The 17,158-nt window shown below is 40.4% G+C and overlaps 1 protein-coding gene across 3 annotated transcripts in view; it reads left to right on the top strand.

Moving 5' to 3' along the window:
* Nucleotides 1–17,158, top strand: part of ADAMTS16 (ADAM metallopeptidase with thrombospondin type 1 motif 16) — a 155,060-nt gene that overhangs the window by 67,955 nt on the left and 69,947 nt on the right. For all 3 annotated transcript variants that reach the window (XM_070587238.1, XM_008518866.2, XM_070587240.1), the window contains exons 11-16: nt 5,381–5,476; nt 10,189–10,337; nt 11,732–11,904; nt 13,715–13,845; nt 15,512–15,635; nt 16,057–16,301. In XM_070587238.1, coding sequence (XP_070443339.1) covers nt 5,381–5,476; nt 10,189–10,337; nt 11,732–11,904; nt 13,715–13,845; nt 15,512–15,635; nt 16,057–16,301 — 918 coding nt within the window. The remainder of the gene's footprint in view (nt 1–5,380; nt 5,477–10,188; nt 10,338–11,731; nt 11,905–13,714; nt 13,846–15,511; nt 15,636–16,056; nt 16,302–17,158) is intronic.

The following is a 17,158-nucleotide window of genomic DNA, read 5'->3' as shown; positions in this document are numbered from 1 at the left end:
TTCAACAGACTATAACTTTGGCTTATTTTAAGTTTCAGTTCCAGACTTACCATTTGGCTCTTTTTTTATAGTCTATGAATTTCCTTACTGAAATTTCCCTTTTGTTCATTCATTATGTCCATTTTTTCCTTTATAGCCTTGAATATATTTATAACATATCATAAGACATCATTATTTTATGTTATATATATTTATATTATTATAATAAGTGAATCCTTTTGATACTGTGAGGTTTTGTTTTATTCTTCTTTAGTGTTCATCTATCTCCATTTTTCCTTAGCCCTGGAGTATAGCCTATACTCTTGTTGTAGTTCTTACTCATGTGGCATGGACTTCAGGCTCTCCGCTGGATGCCCAGGAGGCTCACTGAGGTGTCTCCACTCTGTGTGGGCCAGAATTCTGATGTCTTCCAGCACTGTGCAACCTCTGTCTTCCAGCCCTTATCAGCTTTCAGCCTGCACCTGCTGCCCTCTGCTAGACCACATGGAGTCTCATCCTGTGCGTCAGCTGTTCATCCCTCAGATATAGATCTGCAGGAAATCTTCACGTAGGCATCTGGAGCCCCCTACTCAACACAGCTTTTTCCTTTCTGGTCCCATTCCCACAAATTCCAGCTACTTCTGCAGGCCTCAACTCCAATCTCTGTATCCTCCATTCAGTGAGACTGCTGTCATCTGCCTGTGATCCATCTCTCTGCACCAGGGTCAGCAAAGTGCTCCCAGGCAAATAGCTGGGACAAAGGTGACACTTACCTTATGAATTACCCTTCTCTTGAGGATCATGTGTTTCCCATTGCAAAAGTCTAAAACAATTGGCCCATGTATTTTGTCCAGTTTTATGGGTTTTGTATGTAGAAAAGTGAGCCAGTTACCCGTTACCTCATCATGGAGAGTAGAGGAAATATATTTTGAAATTTTTAAAAAGATACACTCATCAAAATCAATAATGTCAGCTCATTTCCTATGATGTAAAATTGTTCTGCAACACAAATAAAATTGACCTGTGCTTGTATAAGTTAAATTCTGTCTGTATGACCAGCATCTCTAATATACTGAATCTCAAATTTAGGTGTGGTGTGGCGATTAGGTTCATTATTTCCCATGTGAATTGAAGCAACGCGGGACATTTTCAACTATGAAATTTAATTTTTTAAGTGAATTCCTACTGGAATTTTATGAAATTGATCTATTTTATTAGGTTGAAAGGTAAACATCCAGAAATCTTCTGATGGGAGAATATAAAATAATAAATAACAAGCAAATTACCCAGTGCCTAAACCAGCACTTGGCACATAAATAAAAATATGCTGAGCAGAGTGATAGATGGATGGGTGATACTTCAGAAAGAGACGAATCTCTTTTAAGTACCATGTGCGATTTAGTTTGAAAAGTTAATAGATAAGGCAAATGCCTATACATCCTTCTCTTGAGTAAATGAGTGTGCATTTGGTGTGCATGTATGTATGTAAGCATATGTAAGTGCTTACACACTTGTGTATAAATTCACACACATATATGGCCATGGAGTTCTCTGTCCACTGATGCCTTTTATAATGATAATGAGAAATAGAGATAAAAGCACCCCACTACTTGAAGAATAAATAATTGCAATAAATTGTTTATCCCATTATAACAGTATTTGTAAATGCATTTTCAGTGTGTATTTTTAGAGAGTCTAATACGGAATACTAATTCATTTGAGAAAATGAATCCAGGGGCACTCTGTTCACAATATGGAAATGCCACAATAAGTTTTCAACCCAGTCATATGAAAACGTTGGCTTTATTTAGGGTGTTAGGTTATGATGTTAAACTTAACCGAGTCAGTATTATTGAAGTGGGTCTTTGTGAATATAGCTCTTAAATTATGGGATAAAAGAGTAAGCAAGAGCCTTCATTAAAGATAGTATTCCTTAGCTACAAAGATGAAAGCAAGAGAGAACTCTCTACATGGGCTTCCACTTTTTTCTTCCTGAGTTAAATATTAATTATTATAAACATTGTGTCTTTATCAAGCACCTATTCTGCTTCATCAGCATTGCTTGGTGGTCTGACCCTGCAGTCTGAAATACAAGCTGCCAGAATTACTTTGAAATTTGATCACCTTAGTGTCCTGGGTACTGTTGTTAAATTGGGAGCTCCCACCATGCCCAGCACGTCTGCATTCCAGCTCCCTGGCCCTAGAACCGTGATTTAATGGGCTCTTTGTTCCAAGGGGACCCTGAAGTTTCATTAAGAATGTAATGACCTATAACAATAATGCTTAATTTAATACAATCATTGTACGTTTCTCCAGAAGTTAGCAGTTAAGTCAAAGTATGATAAAAGTGAGAAGGAGTAATCAGTGTTTGGTTGTTTGGTCGTGGCTTAGTTTTCATTTTATTATCAAATTCTTTGAGATACTAGAATTTTTATTTGTTTTCCAGCATAGAATGTCATGTTTTTATTAAATGACAGATAATTACATCTGTAGGGTACCAGGGGCTCAAATGCTTTTCGATATGTTGAAAAACAGTAACATGACTTTTATGATATTTCAAGGCCCTTCTAACTTTATTTCTACCTGGAAGACTGGAATTGGGGATTGAGCAGGTTCCAGGAAGAGGCTGAAACACACAGGCATAGACTGAGTTAGTGGATCACGTGTTTTAGTGGTGGGCTATCACCAGCATCCAATGTTTGAGAGTTTTATACTTAGAAAAGTTGCAAACCATTGCCTTTAATAGTATCTTCCATCTGTATTTCTTTATTCTGCATTATGTTCCAAAAAACTGCAATGTGAGAACATTCTGAAAATACTCTGAATGGTAGAGTCTAGACCTGGTATCTTAACATAGTAAAATGCCCTTTTAAGTTGTCTTAGATGTTTTTATGATCACAATTCACTGATCATTAATTCCATTTTACACTAGAAACATTCCTGCTCATCCTGTCCATGCCTTCCACAGGAACAAACTAACATGTAATCAACTCACTCAGAAAGCATTTATTGAAAGGCAGCTAGGTACTGAGCATTGCACCAGGTACCAGTGACAAATATATAAAAATAATTTAAGATTTTAAAACACCTTTTGTTTTATGTCATCTTGGATAATCTTTGAAATGACCCCATGAATTAGTATCACTCTCTCCCTAAGACTGAGAGCTGTGGTTGTGCCGGAGTCTCCTCACAGCCTTGAAGTGAGAAAGGAAACAGACACTGGTTTGGTGCCTGTTAGATGCCAGGCCCTGAGTCGGGCATGTTACCTGCAAACACTTGATTTAGCTCCCAGGACAAGTCGATGATTGAGTTTTGTCATCCTCAAGCATACAGGGAGGACATTGGGGTCCTGTCTGCCCAGATCTGCCCTTCTGATCCACATCGGATCTGCCTACCTTCTCAGAAGCCCAAACTTTCTACTGGACCACTGTGGCTGTCTCCCTGCTGACCTAACCACAGAGCAGCTGCTTCTTTCCATCCACCCATTCATTTGTTCATCCATCCACGCATTCATTTGTTCATGTGTGTATACCCAGCCTCCTGAACCCAGAGGTCTCTATGCCCCATCCATCCAGTCAGTCTCTATGAGCCACCACTCAAGCACAGGTATGTCTACTCCGCATCTCTGGCCAGACTCTGGTTCTGATCCACCATGTTGCCACCCGGATGTTGAGCTTTGGGGTCCAGGAGCTCCAATTTCAAGGGAGCTTTATTTATATCCTGGTATTGTATCAAGTTGTCATTCCCGCAAGCAAACGGAGCTTTCCAGTTGTCACTTGGGAGAGTTACAGACACTCGGGCCCCTGCTTTTATGGATTCCTTGAGGTCTTCATATGGCTCTGATCTGTAAATACCATTCTGACAAAGAACAGAGGCCCCCAACACAGCATGCCAATTAATGTTGTGAGAGCCAGGCAGAGCACTAACCACCAGCGTGACACGTTTACCTCAATAGTGTTTAATGATCCTGGAGGACTCGCAGGAAAATGAAATTTAGTGGAACCGTAGTTGCGACCATAGGAGATTATCATGAATACCTCAGAATAAAAGTAATTGATATCCGAATTAAAACATCTAAAATATACTTCTTAACGTTCCAAGTTCCCAAAAGCTTATTAGTGAGAGAGAACAAGCAGAAAAAAATATAAGACTGTGTCTTTAACAAATACCGTAACTTCTAAATACATAATTCAATGTAGAGAGGTGATTTGAGAACTAGTTTTATGAAGGCAACATTAACATGGATTATTAAAAATAAAACCCTTCATGAGATGACTCACACAATGCAGAAAACCTCCATGTGAGCTCCTCTTTTAACATGACTGAAATGGGGAATGAAAGTACAAATGCAGTGAAATGCCGTCTTTCAAGGAGAACTATGTTCAAGTTTTTCTGTGTTGCATTTTCTTTATAGTACAAACCATCCAGTAGATGCAGCCGTCAAATATCTTGGGAAATAGTGCAGCACTTGTTCAAATATTCAGAACAGTTGTGCAGATAATTTAAGAAAGCTTTTCTTCACGTGCAGTCGAAGCTGCCACCAGAATTCCTGAAGTTTCCATCATTTCATGAGTCCTACTGTTTGCCCTTCGCTAAGACATTCCTTTGGGCTCAAAAGAATATGAAAGTGAAAATAATTTCTTACACTTGAGTGGCTTTTATAGTGTATAAAGAGCTGGCTCAGACATCTCATCTTTTCTGACTCCTTCCCTGAGTCCTCCAGGCAAAGCCCTTTCTCCTTCTGACGGGCTCGCCCTGCCCTCTGTTCTTCCCTCTGTAGGGGCCCCTCTTCCCACGTGCACCATATCGTGATTTACAGCAAATTTATCCCTGTAAGACCAAGCTCCACAGGGTAGCTCTGGGTCACATTCCCTATGGAACTTCTCACCTAGCAAGGCACCTGGCATGTTCTAGGCCTTCATCAAAGGCCTGGGGATGGTGGATGGGTGAATGGATAGATGGATGGAAGGATGGGTGGATGGATGGATGGACAAGCCAGCAAGTTGAATAAACATCTTTATTTGGAGGTGAGGATTCAGACTTGGAGAGGTTTAGTGGAAGGTGGAGTCAAGAAAAAACTTATAAAATGTTAAGTTTTATTGTTTAAGTTTTTGTAGTTTTCTGCAACGTCTGGATTAAGCATACTTTACTTTTTAATTTAGAAAATACAATTTTGTTAAATTTATGATGAATAAATACAAATAAAGTTTCAGGGATGGAATTAACTTGAACCAAGTTTATAACATGAGTCTTCTGAGTCTTCACTCTGTCATATGCATCTACTGCTAAGTAGATGTCAGCTTTTAATTTGTATAATTATTTTTCCCGTAAATTTTCCAGTGATATTTTATTATAGATATATAGACCATTTATAATACTAATGACTTTTTTCCCCTTCTAGGATATCTGTAAAGCCCTGTGGTGCCACCGGATTGGTAGGAAATGTGAGACTAAGTTTATGCCAGCAGCAGAAGGCACTATTTGTGGGCATGACATGGTAAGAAGCTAATCTTAGGTACATGCATCATATTCAGATGTCAGAATCTTTCAATCCACGCATTTTTTCTCCTCTTGCATTGGTATTTTTCAAGCTCATCTTTCTCATATATACGTGCGTACCTGCACTTGTGTCAAAAGATCGCGCTTAATTTATATTGATGCTATGAAGATGACTCCTTTTGTCACTTTTCCGATGATATAGTTGATGAGCTATCTGGAATTAATAGACATAGATATCAGGCAACAGGTGATGATGGAATCTGTTTAATAAGGGGAAACATTAAACCCTTGACCACCATTTAGCCATGTAAAGAACCAGCATTAAGAAGTCCTGTTAAAGCTGCAGAGCATCGATTTGAAGATCCTGGAGTAGACCATTTTGACCTATTGTTGCTACTTTAAAAAAAGAGAGAAGCTATGGTAGGGAAAGGAAGAAATACAGCAGACAGCATATTTATTACTAACTGGTAGAGAATGATAATTTTGTCCTTGAAACTTAAAAAAATAAATGATCTTAACACTCAAGAGTAATATTTTGATCCTTTTGATTTAATCTGTGATTGCATTTTTTTTCAGAATATAAAAGACTCTTGATAAAGATATAAATATATTGGACCCAGATTGTCACTGTAACCATCTTGGTTCTATATATCTGAACTTATTAATAATACTAATGAATGTGAAAGGGAAATGTATGCCTAAATATCATTGATCTATTATGTTTAAATTTCCAAACAAATTTATCAAATCCTAAATATATTTAAATGTGATCATGAACAGAAAGGATTTAAAAATGTTAACAAACATTGCTAATATGTATTCTTATGTTAAATTATTGCAATGCTGGCTGGAGAAATGAGGTAAACTTACTTGAAAAAACAGCCAACAACCATTCATCCTGCACACCTTAATATGCTTATTTTCAGTCCTTCAAAGACAGAGAGATTGGTAATTAAATCCTTCTAGTGATATAGGCAGCATGTAAATTAATCCATGACAAAAAAAAAGCTAATAAAAATGCTTTCAGTTTCTTGAAAGAAAAAATGGATATGCTGAGGTACTACAAGGCGGAAGTACCAATTGTCGCACAAAGCCCAGGAATTTACCTGAGTATTAAGCTGCAGATGATCATCATTTTCTACACAGAATTGATAAAAATTTATTCTTCAGTTGATAGTTTGCAAAATTATGTCATCTCTTGAAAGACTGGCAGACTTTGCATGGTTGCCCTTAAGTTTCTGCTCACGCAGGCTTGGGTTGGCCCTCCAGGAGCCCTGCTTCCTTTACGGCCATGAGCTGTTTCTCCTCTGGGTAATGTTGTAGCTGTGCTGCTTCCTCAAAATAACCCCTAAATTCTTGCTACATTTTGTTTACTTTGAGAGCACAGTTAAATTGATTTTCAGTGATATTTCATATTATTTTCCCTTATGTTTCTAAATATAGCTTTTTCCTTCATGTTGAAAATAATTAGGGCATGTTAAGCCAGAATAAGTGCCTACAAATTACACAGCAAGAACGTGTTCTGCCCGGGGTCACGTGGCTGCTCAGTGGCCATGGTGGGAGGAGCATCAGAGCCTCTTGTAATGTGGGTGTTAGCTGTGTCTTCATCTATTATTGGTTCACCTGTGCCTGTGAGGTTTACTGCTTTAGAATTGTGCACTACCGGAAGTCAATATCTCAATTCTTAGAAAATTCCAGAGCAGCTGTGAGTTCTAGATGTCTGGCGAGTACTGTCCTGTTTCTCTGCACTTTTCTCTTGGATGGAAACCTGTTTCCCTCCCCCCTGCTGCTGCCATTGAGGCTCCATGTGACTGCGCATGGCAGTAGACTTGACTGAGATTTATTGCCTTTTTTAATGCCAAGCTCTATACTTAGTACATTATGTACATTTAATCCTCACAACCACTGTGTGAGCGTGAGCCTGTTGCAGCCCCCACTGTGCACTCAAGAACTCATCCCGGAAAAGGACCCTGGTTTCCTCTGTGTTCATGCCGTGAGAACTCCAAGACAAGGGGTCAGAAGCACAGCCTACATACATGTTGAAGCAAATTCTAGTTCTTTAATAATAGCAGATCCCTACATAAAAGTAAACCAGCTCTCACTGTAATTCCATTGAATATGGTGCTGGCACCTGGCCTGTGTCATTACATTGGATCTTCAGGACAACTCAGTCTGGTAGTTTCTATCATCCCTAATGATGTCTCCCTAAGGAGGACATGCAGGCTCACAGTGTTTGAATGATGTGCCCCAGGTCACACAGCTGGCAGTGCTGAGATTGAGGCTCATTTTCTACTCCACAGTGTCCATTTTGTACTTTATTGTGTTGCTTCCACAATGTATGACATGTGGATTCTGTGAACAGTGTCACAACAGGAATGTGTACCTCATCACGCCATCTCGCTTTCTAAGATAAAGCCTTCATTCATAAGCCACACTCTCCATCAACGAAATCTAAAATCATGATAAACACGGGACAGTCCTCAGAAACTTGAATGGGGTTTCAATGGTAATTTTATTATATATTTAACACAGGGAATTATATTGTATATTTAACCCCTGACCTACTCACTGCTGGGCCCAACAGCTCTGTGATCTTCGTGAAATTGTACTCAAAATTGTGTGAGCATGTGTGTGTGCGTCTGTGGTTGTGTATCTACATGCACCTGTGTATCCCCCAGCCTCTTTGGGAGAAGATATAGTGCTTTCTCCTTAGAGTCTCAGAAAGGTTTTTAAAAAATAATTTTTAAAAGGATAGTCATTTAAGGACATACTGGCAAAAATAGCAAAAGATGAATTTGCAAGACTTTTAATTGCAGCAATAATTATTGTAACAAAAGATCAGAAATGATGCAAATGTCATGAAGAGGGGACTGGTTGAAAAAACACCTAATGGAATGTTTTGTAGCTGCAACAAAGAATGAGGGCTATGTCTACGTACTTCTGTGGAACGATCCACAGAATATATTGTTAAATGGAAATGCAGAATGGAAAATAATTTGTGTTGTGAGCTATCATTTATCAAAGAAAAGGAAATACTAATCTATGTAGTCATCTTCTTACATTAAGAAATAAAAGGATAAACCCTAAATTTTGAAAAAAATTAAATTTTGTATAATTTTAAATAAAATTAGACCAAGTTTTATTAAAGTAACCCCTAAATACCAAAAGCAAAATTAAATTATTTAGCCTAAATCTATATCAAATTGTTGGCCTAATCATAATGACAACAGAGGAATTATTTCGAGTGACTTTAAAATCTCAAAATGTTTTCTGAGTTATTCACCTTGTTGATTATTGCTTTCGTGTTTGCTGTCTTTGGCATTAGAAAGCTCTGACCAGATGGTTGTTAAAAGTGACACAAAAACAATCGTGGCACATGCCCGACTTCTCCCTCCTCCCCCACGGTCCTGCCCACGTCAGGAGAGCTGGCCTCCCTGTCTCCACACCAGGCCTCCCCTCTCACTCATGAGCCCATCAGGGGAGCAGGTGCCTGTTCCCAGATGCACGCCCCTCACTGAGCTGGGGGCACAGAGAGACTGTGGGGCTTTGTTCTGTCACCTGGGGTGAGAGCAGGTGGTAATGAAAGAGAGACTTTTTGTTGCTTATAGAAAAGAATTGAATTGAATAGATAAGAATTTAGTCCTCAGAATTACTTATGTCTTTAAATTCAATTTTTCTCCCTTAAATAATGTTAAATCAACCCATTTGTAAATGCCATTACTATATGTCAACAATGGTCCAATATCAGCTATTTGATGTATTTTAACCTCACATCAATTAATAGTTAAAGTCTTGTTTTTTGCCTCTTTTAAAAGCAGCATTTTTCTCTCAGTACAAATGTGGTGTCTCTAGACTTGGGGAGAGAAGAGTAGACTTCACTCCACTCCCCCCCGCCCAGCCCACAGGCCAGGCTCTGCTGCTCCACACGGGCCAGCGACAAGGGGCGAGCATCTGCCTCTCCTCCTTGGAACAGATGGCCTGAGTCTTTAAGAACCTCGAAGTCTACACCAAACCAATGTCATTGAACACGATGGTAGACCTTGTGTCGCCTTTATGGGTGGTGGACGTGGAGAAACCACATGGACTTTAGCGTTGCGTTGACAGTGATGAGCACTCCTCTTGACTCAGGGGAGCCGACAGCGTCTCCAGCCTTGTAGGGACAGGTGGAGCTCTGTGTGGCTTGTTTCATCTCAGAAAGCTGTGTGACCTCTGACCTGCTTCAATTAATAAGCCCACGCTCAGAGCCCAGGTGCTTTGAAATGAAAGCACAGAGCATCAGCCAGAAATGACAAGGTGTTGAGTCTCAGGGAACCTCCAGCTGGACTTTTCTACCGGAGACTCAGGTTGCTTTGCAAATGAGATATGAAGAGCACCTTGTTTTCAGGAGGGGTCAGAGTCCCCTCACCGGAGAGCCGAACAGGCAGACTGAATGTTCGTGCAGCTCTGCTTAATTAAATGTGTTAAGTTCCAGCAGCTCAGATGTTAGAAAATGATTTTTCTATTTATCCTCCCTTTACATGGATTTATAAAACAGTGCTGGGTTTAGAAAGTAAGAAGAAATGACATTAAATTTATTTGTATTACACGCTGCTTGAGGGTAGGCATGTTAGTATCTGCCTATTTTACCGAACTCCCCACGACTGAGCTTTGCGGTAGAGATGAATCCGCCTATTGGACCATGAGACACATCAACTTTTTTTTAACTTTCAGTGGTGCCGCGGAGGGCAGTGTGTGAAATATGGTGATGAAGGCCCCAGGCCCACGCATGGCCATTGGTCTGACTGGTCCCCTTGGTCTCCTTGCTCCAGAACCTGTGGAGGAGGGGTGTCTCACAGAGAGCGCCTGTGCACGAATCCCAAGTAAGCACGTCCAACTTCCCTCCTCACGAATGAGCAGTTTCTATGCTACGAACTTTCCCAACAGTGTGGGTAGCTAAGCTCAGTAATATTAATTCTGTACATCACATATTACCGTAAAAAACACTAAGAAAGCAAGCATTTTACTCAAGCGTTTCTTAAACAGTGATATCTCTTTGATGTAATTTAAGATGCTTATAACTACCTGACCAGAGCAAAAATAACAGACCCAATAGTGATATTCAGGAAGGGGGTTTTAACCACATTTACGTGAAACACCAAAGGTCTGCCTAAAATAAGTAAATAGGTCATAAGAAAAGTATAGAGAACACAAATGAAATAAGAATCAATAAGAACAATTCATCCATATAAGTAGAAAACCAAATTTTTGGGTTTCCATCAAATATATTTACTTTTACAACGTGTAGTCTAATTGTGGCCTTCTGTTAGAAGACAAGAATGTTAAAAGCAGTCACCAATGCAGTGGAATGAAAGGGATTTTACATCCTCCTTTTGGACATATATTTGATTAAGATATAAAATACTACCCTTATTTTAGTCCTGTCTTTACCTCATGAGACCAAACAGGTCCCCTGCATTGATAGGATGAACCTCAAACATGCCCTCATTCATGTATGCACGTGAGTTCTCGGGGTGCGCAGGGGGTGTTTTCTGTCAGCGCCAATCAACAGAAGGTGACTGCTTCTTTGGACTCCATCCGTGTCCTGGCCTTGTCACAAGGAGGTTGGTAGTGGAAAGAAGTTTCCATCTGGAAAGCGAAGTAGCTAGACTTCAGTCTCAGTTGTGCTTCTACCAACTGTGCAATCCTGGGAGAGCCGCCACCCTCGCTTTGTCATCCCCTCCTTTATGGACTGTAGAGAATAGCCATGCTTGCCCCACCTGCTGCGGAGGGATGCTGGGAGGCAGCGAGGAACAAATACAGGCAAACCCGCTTTCCACATCCTGACCTGTTCTTCCAGGGTTGCAAGTAATACACGCAATAGAAAAGGAAAACACTACTCATATTGTTAATATGTGAGAAAACGCCAATGATGACTTAGAAATGCACTTTCCTCATTGGTGACTGTAAGTAATTTAACATTATCTGCTCCATCTCTCCAATAAGCCTAAAATTTCAAGGAAGGGATGAGTACTATTAAAATGTCAAGTTTCAGGGGCCACCTCAATGGCGTAGAGGTTAAGTTTGTGTGCTCCACATCGGCAGCCCAGGGTTTGCAGGTTCGGATCCTGAGCAAGGACCTACACACTGCTCATCAGCCATGCTGAGGTGGCATCCCACATACAAAAGAGAAGAAGGTTGGCATAGATGTTAGCGCAGGGCCAATCTTCCTAACCAAAAAAAAGTAAAGGTTCCAACTGTGAAATATTTTTTCCAGACCATCACATGGAGGGAAGTTTTGTGAGGGTTCAACTCGCACTATGAAGCTTTGCAACAGTCAGAAATGTCCGCACAATAGTGTTGACTTCCGCACCATGCAGTGTGCCGAATTCAATAGCAAACGGTTCAGAGGATGGCACTACAAGTGGAAACCTTACACTCAAGTAGAAGGTAAATCTCAGATCCTGCTTTCTCCTAATAGACCTGTCCCTTATTATCTTCACACCATAAAGAATGACGTGATTGATAGTGTGGTGTTCAGATAAATCAAATATCGCCAGGTGAGGTCAATGTCACAGATTCTTTCCTGGGGGTTAGTTTGATCCTGCCTTTCCCATGGCTACTGGCATCTTATCTAAATGTGACCAGCTGTGTGGTCATAAATTAACAAGCCAGATAGAGAGCATGTGTCTAATACCATGAAATCTTCCAAGAAGTGATAAAAAATTCAAATTAGATGATTTATTGAGAAATGGATCAATGTTTTCTTTTAATTCCACATCACAGTAGTTGATGGTAATACTGCCACAAGCCTGCCATTCATTGAACACTTAGAATTGCCAAAGATGAAAGGAAAACTTTAGTATCTTTTGGAAAATCAGATAATTTTCAAGTATACTATATTTGGAAAGCCTTGATCTGTAACTATAAACCAAGAAGTTTATTTGTACCATATGTAAGATTTTACTCTCCAGTTGGAGATAAATATGTATTATTCGTTTGATTATAATAACTTGAACTTGGTAGCTCAAGTGGCATAATTTAAGGAGAAATTCAAAGAACACCTAATCATCTCATTCTTTGAAAGTGGGCATGAATTGTCCAGGCAATGCTTGGGAGTACATAAGCTGGGCCATCTCATCTGACATTTACTTTCATCATCCCAATATACATATAATGTTTTCATGGTGGGAGCTTTATGAAGTTAGTAAATTCTGAAGGGAAAATTGTAAGCAGTTTCACACAAAGAAGTTTTGGTTGTGTTTTTACTCCCAAATTCAGTAAAAATTAAGCCAATGAGAAACAAGTAGACAGGAGAGAAAAGTAGAAAGTTCTTTGAAATTGGGCTCAAAAAAGACGTGTACCACTCCTGGCTTTGATAGTCTTCAGTAAATAAATTCATTACTCGTGAAAGTACATATGAAATTTGATTCTTAGAATCATTCAATTGGGTCTCCACTTGTATAATAAAGAAAATATTTGTAGATGAGTCTTGGTCCTGTGAAAACTCCTAAAGCAGACAAAGGTTTCATCATTAACTCTTCCTTTCTTTACTAAGAAGAGAACAAAGGGAAAAACGTTTTCTAAAAATGTTCATATTTAACTATATAAATCATAAATCCTTGAAATGGATTATCAAGATACGAGATGAATTTAATCTGCCAATTTTAAGTATATAATGATAGCTATGTTCTCGATGTATCAGTATTTTTTGACAATCCATTATATTTATAGAAAATGTTCTCTGGAGATTTCCTCTAAAAGTTATTCCCTCTATCAGCTTAAAAATATTATGTATTTCATCAAATGCATTAGCTACTAATAAATTCAGTGATTATTTTAATTCTTTTATTACATTTTATTTGTAAGAATTTTGTATATTGCTACAAAATGATAGAGGAATTTTTTGTGCTTCTATGAGAGAGTAGTTAACTATACTAGTAAACAGTTGAGCAGTAATATTGTAGTTCAAGTCAACAAATATTTATTGACTGCCTACTATGTGCCAACCTCTGTGTAAAGAAAAAGGATCCCTTAAAGGACAGTAAAAATTAATAGTGAAGCTTGAAAACATAAAATAAAAGGGGAAAAAAAGCTAGCCTAATGAGAAACCATTAAGAAAATGTCTTTGCAATGTGTTATTGTGTGGGAGTTATTTTATGGGCAAAAAGGAAAAAAAGTCTATCTAAAATTTAGAGCAAAAATGATCAGAGCTTAAGTATCTTTCTTATTTGTGTTTGTGTGTGTATTTCTTTTTAAGATCAGGACTTATGCAAACTCTACTGTATCGCAGAAGGATTTGATTTCTTCTTTTCTTTGTCAAATAAAGTCAAAGATGGGACTCCATGCTCGGAGGATAGCCGTAATGTTTGTGTAGATGGGATATGTGAGGTAATAATGATTGTTCATTCATTCAACAAACATCTCCAGACAGTGTGCTTTGTGCCAGGCATCCTGTAAGGGGTTAGAGCAACCAGACATTTAAAACACATCCTTTCCCTCCAAGTCACAGCCCAGTGGGGAAGACAGCCAGATGAATACATACTGAGACACCCAGTGGCCTGTTGCAGTGGAGCATGGGGAGAAGGGAAGAGCCGATTCTCTTTTAGCTGTGGATCTGGGAGAAGTGCAGGGTTCCTTGGAGAAGGGAGCATCAGAGCCAGATCTGAAAGGGTGAGTTGGCAGAGGAGTGCTAGGGGAAGCAGAGAGGGGAACGTGGTGGTGCAAGGCAGCATGAGTTGGTAGGAACTGATTCAGTCATCAGAGTAGCCGCAAGGCAGGCAGGGCTGGGTGTGGGGAGAGCAGGGAGGGGCTCTCAAAGCGCCATTGCTCTGGAGATGAGGAGTTGGGGCTTTATCCTCCTGTCCCTGTAGAACAGGCACTGGGTTCGGATGGGGAATGAGCCAGGTCGCAGGGTCAGTTGCTGTAGCTGGGCAGTAGCAAGGAGAGTAAATGAAGGCAAGGATAGCTTTGAGCCTAGAGGCCATTGCACCTATTGTAGGGGTCTCTTCTGTCAGAGAGGGACTTAGGAGATAGGCCGGGGGAGATGTGGTGGCTAAGTGACATGAAGCTCTGAGCTTCCCTTTTCGTCAATTATTAGTTGATTTGTTAAATACCTCATTATTTTTAGGTATTCTTAATGATGCAGTGTCACAGTCCCTTATTTGTAATTCTGAAATTCAAAAAGCTGTGAAATGGAAAGTTTATTTGGCTCCAAAATATAAGCTGGCCTGAATTTGTTTGGTGGTAAAAACATTCCCTGAACTGATGTGAGACTATTTTTCAGTTTTATTTACCCTGCGTAGTGTGAAGATGTGTGCATTTTGCTATAGAAACATCATTGCTATTATAGGCCCTGCTGGGACTCTCACATTATACACACAATATGTTAATTACTTTCGTAAAATCCAAAAGACTCTGAGTTCTGAAATGCATCTGGCCCTAAGGATTTCAAACGAGGGATTGTGGACTATAGTTATTTTATTTCTGAATGGATTTTTTACATATATAGACTGTAGTCTTTGTTAGGAAATGTAAAACTAGCCAGCATCGTAGAAATTATAAAGAGCTCCTAAAAGTCTAAGACAGTAAACAAATATGTCCTTTCCATAATTTACCACTGGGAATAATTTCCACGTGTTACTTTTTTGCCATTGCACAAGGCTGTTCAAAACACAATGGCATATTCCCATGGACCCTAGTGAGGACACAGTGCTTGTCATTTACAGTAAGAGCTTTACGTCAGTCTGAAATTTACTGTTATCTCCAAAATGTCAACCTGATAGATTTAATTGAGGGCTCAAGATGCTGCAATCATGTCTCAATACTAAAGAGAATAGGCTATGTTTCTTGTTTAAAGGTTTCCTCCTTTGGATCTGAAGAGGAGGGTTACGGTCTCGCTGTGCACATATTGGGTATCCAATAAATATTTGTTAACTTTCCTGTGTTGGTGAAATTTTCAACTATTGCGGGGAGGAGGTTTCTTGCTGGAGGTTTGTGACTTCGCTCTTATTGTCTTTTCTTTCACGAATGACGTGTGACCTTGTGGGTCCCCCAGAGAGTTGGGTGTGACAACATCCTTGGATCCGATGCTGTGGAAGACTCTTGTGGTGTGTGCAAGGGAAACAACTCGGACTGCACGACACACAAGGGCCTCTATGCCAAGCACCACCGCACCAACCGTGAGTACGCCGGAGCTGCTGCAGGGCTGAGGAAGGGGATGGAAGCCGGCCCTTCCTGGTGGGGAGAGCTTGAGCTGCAGTGGAAAGAGCAGAGTCCTGTACAGTTCTACACCGTCTGCTTTCCTGCTCCCAAAACGCTTCGCTTCTCAATTCGTTTGTTTTGATTGGAAGTGGTTGCTAGGTTATTTGAATTAAAATGGTTCTTAGGAATAGTGAAAATTACAATAACTCTGCTCTAACTAAAAAAAAGAAAGTCATTTATAGGATTAATGTAACTGATTGCCAAAACAGATCTTTTCCAAGTTCCAAATGTGGCTTCTCGAGTTTTAGTTATGGAGAATGGAAAGTGCTTGGGGATTTTGCCTTGGCGCTGGTGAATGAAATGTCCCATTCTTCCCTTCTCCTGTTTTCTTTAATTTAGAATATTATCAGATGGTCACCATTCCTTCTGGAGCCAGGAGTATCCGCATCTATGAGATGAACGTATCTACCTCCTACATTTCTGTGCGCAATGCCCTCAAAAAATACTACCTGAATGGACATTGGACGGTGGACTGGCCTGGCAGATACAAGTTTTCAGGCACAGCCTTCTACTACAGACGGTCCTACAAGGAGCCGGAGAGCTTAACCGCTGTGGGGCCAACCAACGAAACGCTGATTGTGGAGGTAGAATCCAGCCTCTTGGTTTCAGAGCTTGGATTTGGGGTCTTATGGTATTTTTGTGGGTTAAAGGCTATTGGCATAATTTTAAGTACATAGAAGAATGTTTGCCATTAGATAATGTATCACAAACAAGACTAATCAATTCATAGACTGAATGGGGCGGTGGACTTGTTTTTAGCATCTTTCATTTCCAGGTGCATGATTCAATTTGTATTTACGCCCACTGTGTGGTTCCCATTTTAAGATCTTTATCCATAAACTTCTACAAAAGTCTGCTTCTCTCCTGTAAGCTGTGAGAAACAGATGCTCTCTGGGGGCTCCCTCGGTGCCTGTGTTTTGGGTGAGACCAGCATTCCACCGAATCCTGGGGAGCAGGAGCAAGATGAGAACCCAGACCAAAGCCCAGTGGTGTGGACACATGGGCCCAGTGCCCAGCAGGCGTGGGGATACACAAGCCCCCTCCTGACCCCATGCTCTGCTGTTTTCTGCCCACGACTACAGGGGCTCACAGACACAGTTGGGCATCTTCTGAGAACATAATTTGTCCCCGTGGGACTGGGCAGATGATGGCGGCAGGCAGGGGATGTGCTAACTCCCTACCTTTTCATATTTCTGTGCACAATTAAAGAAAAGTGCTTGGTTCAGAAGTCACCCCAGCAGCCCACTCATAAGTCTGCAGATGGGAGTGGCCCAGATGCCCCCCCTGGTCTCTGGCCCAGCCGCCCCTCCTAAGTCTGCAGATGGGCATGGCCCAGATACCCCACCAGTTCTCTGGCCCAGCAGCCCCTCCCATCCTCTTGTATCTTCCTGACAGATGCCTCTCCTGGTGGTCTGGGGACAGCTGCTGCCTGCATCTCCAC

The sequence above is a fragment of the Equus przewalskii genome, chromosome 20 (assembly GCF_037783145.1).
Source record: "Equus przewalskii isolate Varuska chromosome 20, EquPr2, whole genome shotgun sequence".
NCBI lineage: Eukaryota > Metazoa > Chordata > Mammalia > Perissodactyla > Equidae > Equus > Equus przewalskii.
Note: the sequence above shows the minus strand (reverse complement) of the source record. Positions and strands in the feature narration are given on the sequence as shown.